Here is a 14,760-nt window from a genome sequence, read left to right as displayed (position 1 = left end):
AAAATCCTCACACAGCAAGTGTTACATGTGTTTTATTTACTTATTTGACAGTAAGTTATATACGTCTGGATAGGATTGCCTAAACAAAAACATGCCAAAAAGCATACAGCTAAGGCACTTGCCTGATATCAATAGGCAGGGAGTTCTAAAGTGTAGGGGCTGTCACACACTTACACCCCACTTTTCCTCCAAAGAGCTCAAGGTGGCATAGTTTATCTTTGCAGCAACCCTGTGAGGTAGATTAGGCTGAGAAACAGTTACTGGCCCAAGGTCACCCAGCAAGTTTTTTTGCTGGGATATGCAGCTCACTGAAACTCAGTACTGTAATTAGAGTTGCCAGCATTTTGCCAATCCTTTTGGTGGTGTTGGGCTAGACTCATTCAAATAAGTGAACTCAGAGTGGATCCCTTAGATACCACACTTAGTTTAACAGATGTGCTAACTAGAACTGGCAAGTCCTCTGAGAAAAGTTTCCATGTTTCAGTTGTTGTACTCTCCATCTTTTAAATGCACGTATCACAGTCCTGCAGATCTCTGTCTGAGCTGAGCTCCTAGCAGATCTCACAAGATAAGGAGGGGCCTGGTTAGCATTTTTGTGTTTCAATTTCTGCAGACGCATTCCAGGAAGATAACACAACGCAATGTCAATAGCTGGCTGTCAATTCTGCAAGTCAGCACTCATGAATAATGGTGGGAATAGAATTGCCTTACATTAACCAGAAGAAATACACTTCCAGGGAATGGTTGTCTTGTCCTTCCTCGTTTACTCCACACATCTCGTTTGCCCCCACAAATGTATTTCTTCTGCTTTCTAGATGCACCACCTCCCTTGCTTCCGATGCTCATTTTATTATTATTTTTTATAAAATTTTTATTGGCTTTTCAACATATATTATAAGACATTACACACAACAAACACAAACAAACGAACATATAAACATGTATAATTTCATGAATTTTTTTCTTGTACCCAATTTCAACGACTTCCCCATGCCTCCCTTTTCTGCATCCCTATTTTAAACTTTTTCAGCAAATTCCGATGCTCATTTCAAGGGGGCTAGTACATTTTAATGCGGGCCAATAAATTGAAGCTAAATCCTAAAAAGATGTTCTGTGTTTTCAAGTATGTGAGGTGCAGAGCCTGCCTATTCTGAATGGGGATGCATTCCTCTGGAATAAACAAGTCCACATCTTGTGGGATGCTCCTGTATCCAACACTGTCAATGGAGGTTCAGGTGGTTTTAGGGGCTGGGAGTGCTGATTTCCAGCTACTGCTGCTTTTTCAGCTGTGGTCCCTCCTGGGCAGAGATGACTTGGCCACTGAACTCCACACAGCCCCCAGAACTGACTATTGCAATGCACTCCTCATGGGGCTGCCATTCCAGACTTAATTTGGTAGAGTCAACTGGTCCAAAACCCAGCAACCAGGTTACTGGCCAAGGTTCCATTTAGAACTCATATAACCCTGATTTTAAAACAGCCAGTTTGCTCCCATACCAAATCCAAGGTGCTCACATTGGTGTTTAAAGCCTTAAAACCTTAGATCCCAAATACCCGAAAAGCTGCTTCCATCCCTATCACTTCTTAAGACTGACAGAGGGGGCTCTCTTGGTAGTTCTGACATCATCAAAAGTCTGGGCAACGGCAGCCTGGGAGGGTGAAATATACTCAGAGTTGAGAGTTGATTTCATGCTCTTTATTCAGCTCATAGTGGTGAGGAGGAATGAAAGTTCCCCCCAAAGTATCTGCTTTATATACATTATTTACACAATGGGCTGCACGTGATTGGCTAAATCCGGAATTCTCCTGTAGGCCAATCAGGTTGTGGATTCACTTCCATCTGGAGCTGGATTGGGTGGCTCCTGCAGACCAATCAGACTGCTGCATTGTTCTAGGACCAATCAGACTGCTGCATTTTGGATCCTATTCAACTCAGTACATAATAGAGGGTTTCCCCCTCTGTGACAGCCCTAAATTGAGGAACTGCCTTCCCACAGAGGGGTGGGTGTGTCTAACATTTTTCTCATATAGCTTTTGCTGTATGCTGAACACATACGCCCTGGCCTTTGACGGTTAAGGTACTTTGTTTTGTTTTCCCCAACTCCTTTACTGACTTTATACTCTTCTGTTCCAGCTGCAATGGTGTTGCTTTTTCTTCTTCTTCTTTTAAAATGGAACTGTTTTCTCCGGTTGTTGCTTTTAAAAAATGTATATTACGTTGCTGTAAACCTGCCCTGGGACCTTATGGAGAAGGGCAGATAAGAAATCACATAAAGATAACAAATGACTTCTTCCCACCCCACCCTGAACTGCTGCTATCATACCTCCTGATCTGTCCTCGCTATTAACATTTCCTGAATCTTAACTCCAGAACCAAGAGACTCCCTTCTGAATCAGCATGAAGGCCCAGAGCTGGAACTTCTACAAATCCAAGGGAGTTTAAGAAGAATGATGCCTCCACTAGGGGTAACGCCAAGATAAAGAACAGTTCCTGATAAATTGCAACAGAGCTGAGCAATCCAAGGCCATGTAGTAGAGATAGCCAAATAAGAGAACATCCAGTAGACTCCTCAGGATCTCACGCTCCTTCAGGGCCAGGATTCCCCCTATCTAGAGTTTACGTTGACAGATTAGAGCCAGTCACATTATACGGTGTTTACATTTGGGTGGGACTTCATGACTGCCAAAACATTAGTCTTAGATATAATTCATTATCGGCTCTAAATGTATTGTTCACCCCTGCTTAATGTGGATTACAAAATTTTTGCTGATATTTTGGCTAACAGATTAAAAAAGGTACTAGTTGAAGAGATACATAAAGACCAAGCTGGCTTTCTCCCAGGTAGACATTTGTCTGACAATACGAGGAATATAATTAACATTTTGGAGAAGCTGCAAGTGAATATTAATACCAAAGCAGTTTTAATTTTTATAGACGCGGAAAAAGCCTTTGATAATATTTCTTGGAATTTTATGAAGAAAAATCTTCAGGGAATGGGGGTAGGCCAAGGGTTTGAAAATGGTATAAGTGCAATTTACTCAGAACAAAAGGCTAAGTTAATAGTTAATAATGTGATGATAGAGGAATTTAAGATAGAGAAAGGTACACAACAAGGCTGCCCAATTTCCCCATTGCTTTTTATTTCGGTCCTGGAGGTTTTGCTAAATATGATTAGAAGGGACCGTCTGATTAAAGGTATCCAGGTCGGAGCCAAACAATACAAATTGAAAGCTTTTGCAGATGACCTAGTTTTGACGTTACAGGAGCCAGAATCTAGTACGAAAAGAGTATTAGAACTGATTCAAGAATTTGGTCATGTGGCAGGATTTAAGCTGAACAAGTCAAAAACTAAAGTTCTTGAAAAAAATTTAACACCAATGGAGAAAGAGAGGTTTCAGAAGGAGACAGGTTTAACATTAGTTAAGAAAGTAAAATATCTGGGGGTTAATATGACTGCTAAGAATTTAAATTTATTTAAAGATAACTATGAGAAACGTTGGACAGAAGTGAAAAAAGATTTGGAAATATGGTCAAATTTGAAGCTTTCCTTGTTGGGTCGAATTGCAGCTATAAAGATGAATGTATTGCCAAAAATGTTATTTTTGTTTCAGTCATTGCAAATTTTGGACAAGATGGACTGTTTCAAGAAGTGGCAGAAAGATATTTCTAGATTTGTCTGGCAGGGCAAGAAGCCCAGAATAAAATTTAAAATACTAACTGATGCAAAGGAAAGAGGTGGATTTGCCCTGCCAGACCTTAAACTTTATTATGAATCAGCAGCATTCTGCTGGTTGAAAGATTGGCTGCTTCTTGAGAACACAGACATTTTGGACTTAGAAGGTTTCAATAATGTTTTTGGGTGGCATGCATATTTGTGGTACGACAAGGTTAAAGCACATAAAGCATTTAAAAACCATATTGTCAGGAAAGCATTGTTCAATGTCTGGATAAAATACAAAGACCTATTGGAAACGAAAACCCCAAGGTGGTTGTCACCAATGGAAGCAAAGGCTCAGAAAAAGCTCAATATGGAGGCCAATTGGCCGAAATATTAGGAAATTTTGGAACAAGATGGAGACAAATTGAAATTGCAGAGTTTTGAGAAACTAAACGATAAAGTGCGAGATTGGTTACATTATTATCAAATAAGAGAGGCCTACAATTCGGATAAAAAAATTGGCTTCCAGGTGGAAAAATCAAAATTGGAAACAGAATTGTTAGATCCCAAAACTAAGATACTTTCAAGAATGTATAACTTGCTGTTAAAATGGAATACGCAGGATGAAACGGTTAAATCTGCTATGATTAAATGGGCACAAGATGTTGGACATAACATTTTGTTTGCTGACTGGGAACAGTTGTGGACCACTGGTATGAAATTTACGGCATGTAATGCCTTAAGAGAGAATATTATGAAAATGATATACAGGTGGTACATGACACCAGTCAAGCTAGCAAAAATCTACCATGTGTCCGATAATAAATGTTGGAAATGTAAAGAAAATGAAGGTACATTCTTTCACCTTTGGTGGACGTGCCCAAAGATTAAGGCGTTCTGGGAGATGATATATAATGAAATGAAAAAGGTATTTAAATATACCTTCCTGAAGAAACCAGAGGCCTTTCTCCTGGGCATAGTCGGCCAATTGGTGCCAAAGAAGGACAGAACTTTCTTTATGTACGCAACAACAGCAGCAAGAATACTGATTGCAAAGTATTGGAAGACACAAGATTTACCCACCCTGGAAGAGTGGCAGATGAAGGTGATGGACTATATGGAATTGGCAGAAATGACTGGCAGAATCCGAGACCTGGGAGAAGAGTTGGTGGAAGAAGATTGGAAGAAATTTAAAGACTACTTGCAGAAATACTGTAAAACCAATGAATGTTAAAACGTTGTTGGATTGAAAATAAGTGGTATTAGCAACAAAATTAACAAGAATATGCAAAAATGAATTGATATTGGATGAAAATACAGTGTTAAAATGTTAAGATACAGAGTTAAGGTAAATGAAAGAGGGTAAGGATTTGCTGACTTGATTATGTAAATGGGAATACAAAAAGGGGAGGTGTGAGGAGGTCAAAGAAATAAGCAAAGGAGTTTAAAGTTATGAAAAATGGATTTGTTTTTAATTTTTTCTTATTTTTTCTATGTCTTTTGTATGTTGTATTTTTTACTTCTATTTTTTCTTTTTTCATGTATTTTTTCTTTTTTCATGTATTTCCTTTTTCATGTGTTTTTGTATTCATGATTTTGTAAAACTTTAATAAATATTTCTTAAAAAAATAAATAAATGTATTGTTCACATCAGAAGGTGTGCTAAGAGAATTATTTGGAAACTGAACAGAAGGAGAGGCTTATCAAAATGTTGTTTTACATCTGCTACTGAGGCAGGTTCAGGGTCCTTGTATTGTATTGAAAACTTAGATCCAGGGGCCTAAGTTTCTGTGGAACCACCCGAACCCTTATGTCTCAGCTCAGTCACTGAAATAATCTGCAGGAGCCTCACTGGTCATGCGCCGAGTTGGCGAGACTCATCTGACAGCAAGAAGAAATGGCACTTCTATTGTGGAACACTCTGCCAATAAATCTGGAACAGGCACCTTCTGAGCCAACTTTTAAACAACTGCTAAAAACCTTTCTATTCCACCAGGCTTAGACAGGCAATTAATAATACACATTTCTGTAACAGCTGATTTCTTATTTTAGCCTTTTAATATAGTATTTATTGTATACATAAAATTGTTGTAAACCACTTGATTTTTTTAAAAAATGAATAGTGCGCTCTCTCACTCACTCACTCACACACACACACACACACACAGAGAGAGAGAGAGAGAGAGAGAGAGAATGAGAATGAATGAATGAAGGCAGGACAGAGGAGAGATTTATTTGAGAGTCTGGGGCTTATTTTGGTTGTTATAGCCAAATGAATTTACACAGGATCGATTGCCGGATTTACGTATAAGCTAAACAAGTTATAGCTTAGGGCCCCACTCTCTTGGGACCCCCCAAAAATTTAAAGGAAAAAACTGGATGTACATTTCCAAAATATAAGATAAAAAACAAATAAAATAAAACCTATTTGTTATGTGCAAATGGCTTTAGATACCCATGAGGTCCATAAATTACCATATAGCATATATTCAACACAAAAAACTGTTGACAATTTGTTGTTGACAAAGGACAGCTGGACATGTAAAGGGCCCCATTACCTTTGAAGCCTTATTTACCTAGGGATCCATCAGCCACGCCATCCCCGGACCTTGGAGGGAACAAAAGTACCAGGAAAGCAAAATCTTCTTTGGAGAAAAGCAGTTTATTATCTGTGCACAGAGACAACCAGCAGAATAAATTCTGAAAGACTGGCTGTAAATACATGGCATTTGGCAGGCATTCTTATACTGTAGGTACACATTTCTCCACCAATCACCAATTGCCAACCTATAGGCACACCTTAGGAGGATAATCACGTTAAGCACGTTCCTTACCCATTTCCCTGTCTTTTGAGCCTACGTGGCTCCTCTTATTCTTTACTTGACCAGTGTCACAAGCCAAACCTGCTTAAGCAATCTTTATTGGAATCTAAAGCCAAAGCTTGCTCAGGCAATCTATATTGCTACAGAGCTAAACCGTCCCTTCCTTCATTCCCTCCTCTTCTTTTGGACAGCCTTCTGGCTCGTCCAAGGCAATAGGCTGGTATTCACGCATCAAAGCTATCACTCGGGGACCCATCATGCGCGACATTGTTTTGTGCACCATATTTTGCAAGCATTGCACCAAGCAGGGAATACAGAAGCAAAGAAGCAATAAAAATAAAATTGGTCCTAAGAGCATAAAAAACATTCCTCTGAGCCACCCATTTGGCAAAAGCTTATCTAGCCAAGACATATTCCATCCTTCCCACACTTGTACAGGGACGTGTGCCACCTTCTCAATACTTGCGGCTAGATTACGGATGGCTTCACCATGATCTGAAATATTGAAGCAGCATGCTCCACCAGTCAGGTTGAGGGCAGCACAAAATCCTCCTTGTTTGGCCAGAATAAAGTCCATTCCCAAACGCAGCTGGAGGACAGCAGTGCGGGTCTCATCCAGCTGGGTAGCAACAAGGCGAAGGGCGGTGGCCGTTGCATTGGCCACAATCTCTACTACTGCCTGGAGTCGGATTATGCGATTTAGATTGTACATGGGCTCTCTGGCACCTGCTACTAACTCACCAGGGTTCCAGGAGGCCGGATCATAGTGGGCAATTATTCGCTCAGGTGGCCATTCATCCTTTCCCCACGTCTGCTTGCTCCCTGAGGCTATATTCGTGATATCAACAGATCTGTGATTGCGATGGGGAAATAAGGTGGTAGGGAGCAGCCACATGGGGGGTAAAAGGAAGGCTGGATAACAATTGCCCCACCAACCGTTGGGGAGGTGGTGGAAAGCCTTTGTCCCACAAATCCAATATACGGGATCCTTGTTCTGGGTGGCCATATGGTCACCCATAGAACTAAAAGCTAAAAGATTTAAATTGGTGCAGGCTCCGCCACACTCAGTGGTATCAGTGGGGTTACACGTACACTTGCATGAGGAGCGCCCAGTAAAAGTTATATTGTGTCCAAGGGTGGCATTTTTGGTCTGGTTGACACAGAACCATCCGGGAATCCGATAAACACGGAGGGGATAGGGATGATTCCAGTATGGGCCCCACTGGAATTTACTTCCAGTATACTGGATTCGGGTCCGATTAAGAGGCAACGGAAGCAGGGGCATGCCCCCAGCCGCATCCAGAGGTCCCAAGGCACAAACAAGGCAACGGGTCCTATTCTCCTCCTTAGCTACCATTTCTGCCGTTTGCAGCCAGCGGTTGTAAGGGTTGTGGATGCCCCGCGTGACCATGATACGGGTAATGTTTACCTGGGAGATCCAGGACCCTACTTCCCCCTGGGCCAGAGCGCAGGCGGGTTCCCCAACTAGGAAGAGAAGGAGAACTGTCAGTGGGATGGAGGAGGGACGCTTCTTCCCGCAAATTCTATGGCGCTCGTGCCAGCAAAAAAAGAGACACATCCACGTGACAAGGGCAGTTGAGATAACTCCCACCCACCAACCCCAAGAATGCCAGGGCTCTCCCCACCACAGATCAGTCATGGTATGGGTCTGGAAAGGGGGTTGGGGTTATCCGGACGCTCAAGTTGGTTAGGGAAACAAGGTCGGGGATACCTCCAAGCGTCAAACCCTATGGTGTGGAGATAAAACTCCTCAATCCCCGGGGGATGATGGTACCCCTGATGGGTGGAGGATAACCTTGCCCCCCAAGGAGAGGGTACCCACGGTGGATGGGCCACTACACACCCACACGAATAGGTAGCCGCCTGTAAACTGCAAATGCTTGGTGTCAAAATCCCCACTGCTTCCTCCTCATACCATATAATGCATACTAAAGTTCGTTCAGGGTTCTGGACGTTATCAGGGGACAAAGGCTGCAAGGCTGGAACGTTGGAGGCGCTCCCGGTGGGCGCCCCTCCCATCCAATTCTTCAGCTGTGCGTAGAGATATCAGCTTCCGGTGTGATATCAGCAGAGCGGTCGTCTGCCAGGCGTCTGGCGATAGTCAGCCGGAGGGAGTTCTCTGGATCTGGTGTAACTGTCCAGTCTGAAATAGCTTTCTTCACTCGAGTATGGTGGACCCACGGGGTGATGCCAGCAACCTTCACAGCAGTAGGTGTAGAAAGTAGCACAGTGTATGGTCCCTTCCAGCAAGGCTGTAGGGGGGCTCGCTGCCAGTCTTTCACCCACACTTCATCACCTGGCTCGAACTGATGGAACGGTTCAGTTAACACACATGGGGTGCGAGCCTGGGTCCACCTGTTGAAACAGGAGAGAACTTGGGAGAGTGACTGTACATAGTTATTCAATTGCATATCTTGGCTAGCATATGGAGTTAACATTCTAACATAGGGGACTGGTCTCCCAAACAAAACCTCAAATGGTGACAAATGGGTCCGCTTTGACGGGAGGCTGCGGACCCTGAGCAATGCCAAGGGCAACATGGCCACCCAATTAGACCCGGTCTCCTGCGTCAGCTTGGACAGCTGATTCTTTAGAGTTCTGTTCATTCTCTCTACCTTTCCAGAACTCTGGGGTCTATAAGCAGTATGCAGCTTCCAGTTGATCTGGAGCGCCTTTACCAGTCCCTGTAGGACTGCGTGAACAAATGCTGGTCCATTATCAGATCCTATGGACCTTGGCAATCCATAGCGAGGGATGATTTCCCTAAGCAGGCACCTGGTTACTTCAAATGCCTTTTCAGTCTTTGTTGGCCATGCTTCGACCCATCCGGTGTAGGTGCACACTGCCACCAGCAGGTAGCGGTGTAGTCCACAACGGGGTAATTCAGTAAAGTCCACGACAAGATCTTCCATAGGTGCAGTTCCACTATGCTGACTCCCTGGGGGAGCCAGTGGTCCGGCTCTGGGATTATTCTTTTGGCATAGCAGGCATTTCCTGGAGATCTGGGCTGCCAGTTGGTAGAGGTGGGCTATATAGAAGCACTTCCCCAGCTGCTTGGTTGTAGCATCGGGTCCTATGTGGGTTGAACCATGATATCTCTGAATTATCTGCCGAGAAAGAGACTCTGGAATCCATATCCTGTCATCATGGGTAAGGTACCATCCTTCTTTGGACAATGTCAGTTCCTGGGCGTCTGCAGTGTCCTTTTCCTGCTTTGTGTAAGCTGGCTTGTCAGCGGTGCTTAAAATCTCTTCTGGGACCAGTGCTCCAATAACCGAGGCGGGGGCCAGTTCTTGGGCTGCTTCCTTGGCTACTCTGTCTGCCAATCGGTTTCCTCTGGCCACTTCCCCTGGTCCAGTCTTGTGGCCATAGCAATGGATAACTGCCACTGCCTCGGGCTCCCATACAGCATCCAGAAGGTTCAATAGAGCTTGTGGGTGGGCCACCTGGTTTCCTCTGGAGGTAAGCAAACCTCTTTCTTTCCATAAGGCTCCATGGGCATGTAAAGTCAGGAATGCATACTTAGAATCTGTATAAATGTTTATCTCCTGTCCCTTTGCCAGGTTCAGGGCTCTGGTAAGCGCAGTTAGCTCTGCCAGCTGGGCCGATGTTCCAGGCGGGAGTGATTTTGCTTCGATCACCTGGTCTTCCAGGGCTACCACTGCATAGCCTGCTTTCCGCTGTCCAGTCTCAACAAAGCTGCTTCCATCTACAAACCATGAAGGCCAGTGGGGGTTTGCCTCATCTTTTAGGTCAGGTCTGCTGGAATATACTTCATCCATCACTTCAATGCAATCGTGCGTCTGCTCCTCACCTTCTCCTACCGGTAACAGGGTAGCTGGGTTGAGGGCGGTAGTAACCTGGAACTTCAAACGCGGGTGCAACAACAGCATCTGGCACTTTCTCATCCTTGCTTGGGAGAGGAAATAGGTACCCTTCATGTCGAGCAGAGCTGGGACTGCATGCGGGGTCACACAAACAGTGTCTTGGCCAAAAGTAAATTTGTCTGCCTTATTCAGTAGGGTAGCTACTGCCACAACTGCTCTCATACATGGCGGTAAACCTTGTTCTGTAGGTGTCAGGCGCTCAGATAGGTATGCCACAGGCTGTTGCCAGCTTCCCAGTTTTTGGCATAGCACTCCCTTTGCTGTTCCCTGGTCTTCATCCACAAACAGGGAGAAAGGCTTTTCTGGATTTGGGATACCCAGCGCTGGTGCTTGTTGCAATGCCCTTTTCAAATCCTGGAAGGCCTGTTGCTGCTCTTCTCCCCACACAAAGGGGTCCTTTTCCGTCCCTCTGGTTGATTCGTGCAGAGGCTTGGCAATTGTGCTGTAGTCTGGTATCCATATTCTACAGAATCCTGCCGATCCCAGAAAGCCACGAAGTTCTCTGCGATTTTTTGGTTTTGGAATCTGGGTAATGGCTTGCTTCCTCTCTTCCCTTAGGGTCCGTTGCTGATAAGATATATCAAATCCAAGATATTTCACGGTAGGTTGGCATATTTGGGCTTTTTTCTTAGATACTCGGTATCCCGCTTCACCCAGATGGTTCAGCAAGTCCTTGGTGGCTTCCATACACGTGTCTTTGTCTGAACAAGCCAAAAGAAGATCATCCACGTACTGCAACAAGACTCTGCGTGGGCTGGTGGGGAAGCTAGACAAGTCCGATGCCAATGCTACCCCAAAAAGGGTTGGAGAATTCTTGAAGCCTTGTGGAAGCCTTGTCCACGTGTATTGCACCCTGGTGCCTGTTCCTGGATCTGTCCATTGAAATGCAAACAGGGGCTGACTTTCCTCTGCCAGGCGGCAGCAGAAAAATGCATCCTTCAAGTCCAATACTGTGAAACAACATGCAGTAGGAGGTATTAGACTCAGCAGCGTGTAAGGATTGGGCACATTGGGGTGGAGGGTTTCCACGGCCTGGTTGACCAATCGAAGGTCTTGGACTGGACGGTACGTGCCATCTTCCTTCTTCACCGGCAAGAGTGGGGTGTTCCACTGAGATTGACACTGTCTCAGGATGCCATGGCGAAGTAACCGTTCCAAATGTACCCATACTCCCTCCGCAGCTCTTCGGGGGATAGGATATTGGTTCACAGCCACAGGGTTGGCGAATGGCTTGGGCTTGACTATTATAGGTGGGATGTTCTTTGCCATTCCGGGCGGGTTGCTTTCTGCCCACACATCAGGGGTAACTTCTTGCAGGAGGTCCTCTGAAATAATCCCCTCCTCTTCTTTTACCATCATTAAGCGCCAATGTTCCCTTAAGGGTACCTCTAAGGAGAATTCCCCTGCTGGCCCTGTGGTCATTGTTACTTCTCCCGTTGGTTGGAAAGAAATCTGGGCTTGTAATTTTGATAGCAGGTCTCGGCCCAATAATGGGATGGGACACTCCGGTATATACAAAAACTTGTGTTGGACCACTTGACCGCCCAAGCTACAAGCAACAGATTGCAGGAATGGGGCTCTTTGTGATTTGCCTGTAGCTCCTATTATATTAATTGTTTGCTTGGTGGGCTTGGATACTGGTACTGGCAAAACAGAGTGGGCGGCTCCGGTGTCAACCATGAAGGGGATGGTTCGGCTCCCTGTTTGTATTTTGACCATGGGCTCACGGGAACCTAAATCAGCTGGGCCCGGTCTGTCCTAATATTCTTCTTCTTTCTCTCTCAGGCTCATTGCGCCGGGCTGTCTTTGGGTTGGGGGGTGCCAGGGGGGTCCCTGTCCTTGTCCTCTACCCCTGCCAACATTCGCCAATGTCCAGGGTCTCAGTTCCTGTCCAGATCCCACGGGGTTTGGCCCTGGGACTCGTTCTCCTCGTCCTCTTCCATCTAAGTGAGCCTGTGGGCATTCTCTTTTCCAGTGCCCTTCCTGCCAGCAGATGGCGCACTGGTTCCTCCCCAGACGGCCTTGTCCTCCTCCCTGGGTGCTTCCTCTTTTATGAGGGGTGGGTGTGGTAGCCTGTAATGCCATCAACTTTTTTGCTTGATATTTCTCTTTCTTCTTTTGTGCCTCTTCCTCCCTCTGATTATAAGTGGTTTGAGCCAATTCTAGCATCCACTCAAGGGTGTGGCCCATGAAAGCCTCGTGTTTCTGGATTTTTCGGCGGACATCGGGTGCTGCCTGAGCTACAAAGGCAGTTTTTATGATAGGGGCATTGACAGCCTCATCTGGGTCCACAGGGGTATACTGGCGGTAGGCTTCCTTCAGTCTTTCCAGATAGGCGCCTGGGGGCTCCTCACTCCCTTGCATTATCTCCCTGATCTTGGCAAAATTAGTAGGCTTCCTGGCTGCCCTTCTCATGCCATTTAAGACATTCTGGCGATAAGTGGTGAGGGCGTTTTGCCCCTCAGTGGTCTGATAATCCCAATTCGGTGTATTTTCAGGATATCCTGTTGCAACAGCTTGATCTCCTGCCCCCTGCGCTCTCATGTGTGCTCGGGCTTCAGCATGAATTCGCCTAGCCTCTTCTGTAGTTAGCAGGGCATCCATCAAATATTGCACATCATCAAAAGTCGGATTGTAGGTTTTGAAAATTCCCTCAAACAGCTTTATTATTTTTGCTGGGTTTTCCTCAAATGAAGGGTTTTGGTTCCTCCAATTACAAACATCTGCACTAGAGAAGGGGACATGTTGAACTGTATAAGTTCTATTGGGCACCACCCCGTTAGGTCCCGCAGGGGCCGGAGGGTCATACACTCTACGCAGAGGCATCACTCTGGCCGCGCCCTTTTTCTGTGCTTTATGTGCCCTATGGAGGGTCACTCTTTTCGCCGCCCTTCCCCACTCTCTCTGCCACTTCCTTTTATGTTGCCCTGTACATTCCGCTGCCTTTAACAAATAGTGGCTGACATCCACTTCTTTTGCATAAGGTTCCACATACTTCCTTAAACGTTCTGCCTGCTCCTCTGTCCATGTCTTGTTATTATTTGTCAGCTTGACTAATCTTTCTACAAACTCTTCATCCTCATCATCCTCTTCTCCTTCTGACTCATCAGTCTTGGGTTTGGGCTGGGGGCCAGCTCCTCCCAGTGCCTGGGGACCTGGGCCTGGTGGAATTGCCTGAGGGGCAGTTGGTGGAGCATAGGGTGGAGGTGGTTTAATAATTCCTCCCTCCTCATCTTCTGGGTCTGGTATCACTGGGGGCCTTTCTAACTTCCCTGCCGGTCGAACTGCACAAACTGTACTTTGTGGGGCGTCGCCTCGGCAGGCTTTCAACCACGGTGGGTTCTTTTCTACATTGGTTTTCCAAGTAGAAATATAAGGGATCTGGTCTGGGTGGACATTCAAGATATTTTGATATAGTGGGCTGATTAGTTGCAAATTAAGACTGCCCTCCGATGGCCAATTAGTTTGTTGGGGCCAATCAACTTCACACAATGTCCTCATCCTCTGTCTTCTCAATTTGATTCCCCAATCATCATGCTTTGTGGCTGCTTTCCAGTTGTTTAAAAAACATTCCAGAGGACTACATTGGCTTGCCCCAGACCCCATTTTTTTTTTTTTTTCCAGATACTCTGCTCCTAACAGGTTGTAAATTCTTTCACACTCCACACACTACAGCCCTACAATCGCTCGGCCAAGGGGGACACTAAGCCCTGGCCCACACTTGACAATTCAGTCACTAGAGTATCTGACATGCAACATACAACATACAAAACACACCAATATAATTTCAACATGTAACACACTAAATACACCAAAATAATTTCCCCCTGTTTCCCTTTTTACCAAACCTTACTGGCGGCACTCTACTGCACAACCAGTTGAGGCTGATCAGGCCTCGCCCTTTTCCCTTGGGCCCACGCCCTTTTCCCTTGGGCTTACCGTTTTCCGCTGCGGACCTGTCCCCTCGGCGCCGTCCTCTTTGTTTTTCTCCCTCAACAAGATGTCTCCACTACAGGACAGTGTGGCCGGCTTCCCCCACGAAACAGGCGGGGTGCGCGCTGAAGCCTGCAAACGCTGCTGAGCTGTTCACCTTGGTTGAGCCTGGCCCTCCGGTCCGTATTTGGGGAGGGGGCTTATCCCGGACGAGCCCCCAAAGAAATGAAGCCTTATTTACCTAGGGATCCATCAGCCACGCCATCCCCGGACCTTGGAGGGAACAAAAGTACCAGGAAAGCAAAATCTTCTTTGGAGAAAAGCAGTTTATTATCTGTGCACAGAGACAACCAGCAGAATAAATTCTGAAAGACTGGCTGTAAATACATGGCATTTGGCAGGCATTCTTATACTGTAGGTACACATTTCTCCACCAAT

The 14,760-nt window shown here is 45.5% G+C and overlaps 1 protein-coding gene across 1 annotated transcript; it reads right to left on the bottom strand.

Moving 5' to 3' along the window:
* Nucleotides 1–8,137: 8,137 nt before the first annotated feature.
* Nucleotides 8,138–14,760, bottom strand: LOC128422503 (uncharacterized). The gene is given in 2 exon segments (XM_053406589.1): nt 8,138–8,150; nt 8,864–14,760. Coding segments are annotated over 2 exon segments (5,040 nt in total). The 5' UTR covers nt 13,891–14,760.

The sequence above is a fragment of the Podarcis raffonei genome, chromosome 10 (assembly GCF_027172205.1).
Source record: "Podarcis raffonei isolate rPodRaf1 chromosome 10, rPodRaf1.pri, whole genome shotgun sequence".
NCBI lineage: Eukaryota > Metazoa > Chordata > Lepidosauria > Squamata > Lacertidae > Podarcis > Podarcis raffonei.
This window is presented reverse-complemented; position numbering and strand designations above follow the sequence as displayed.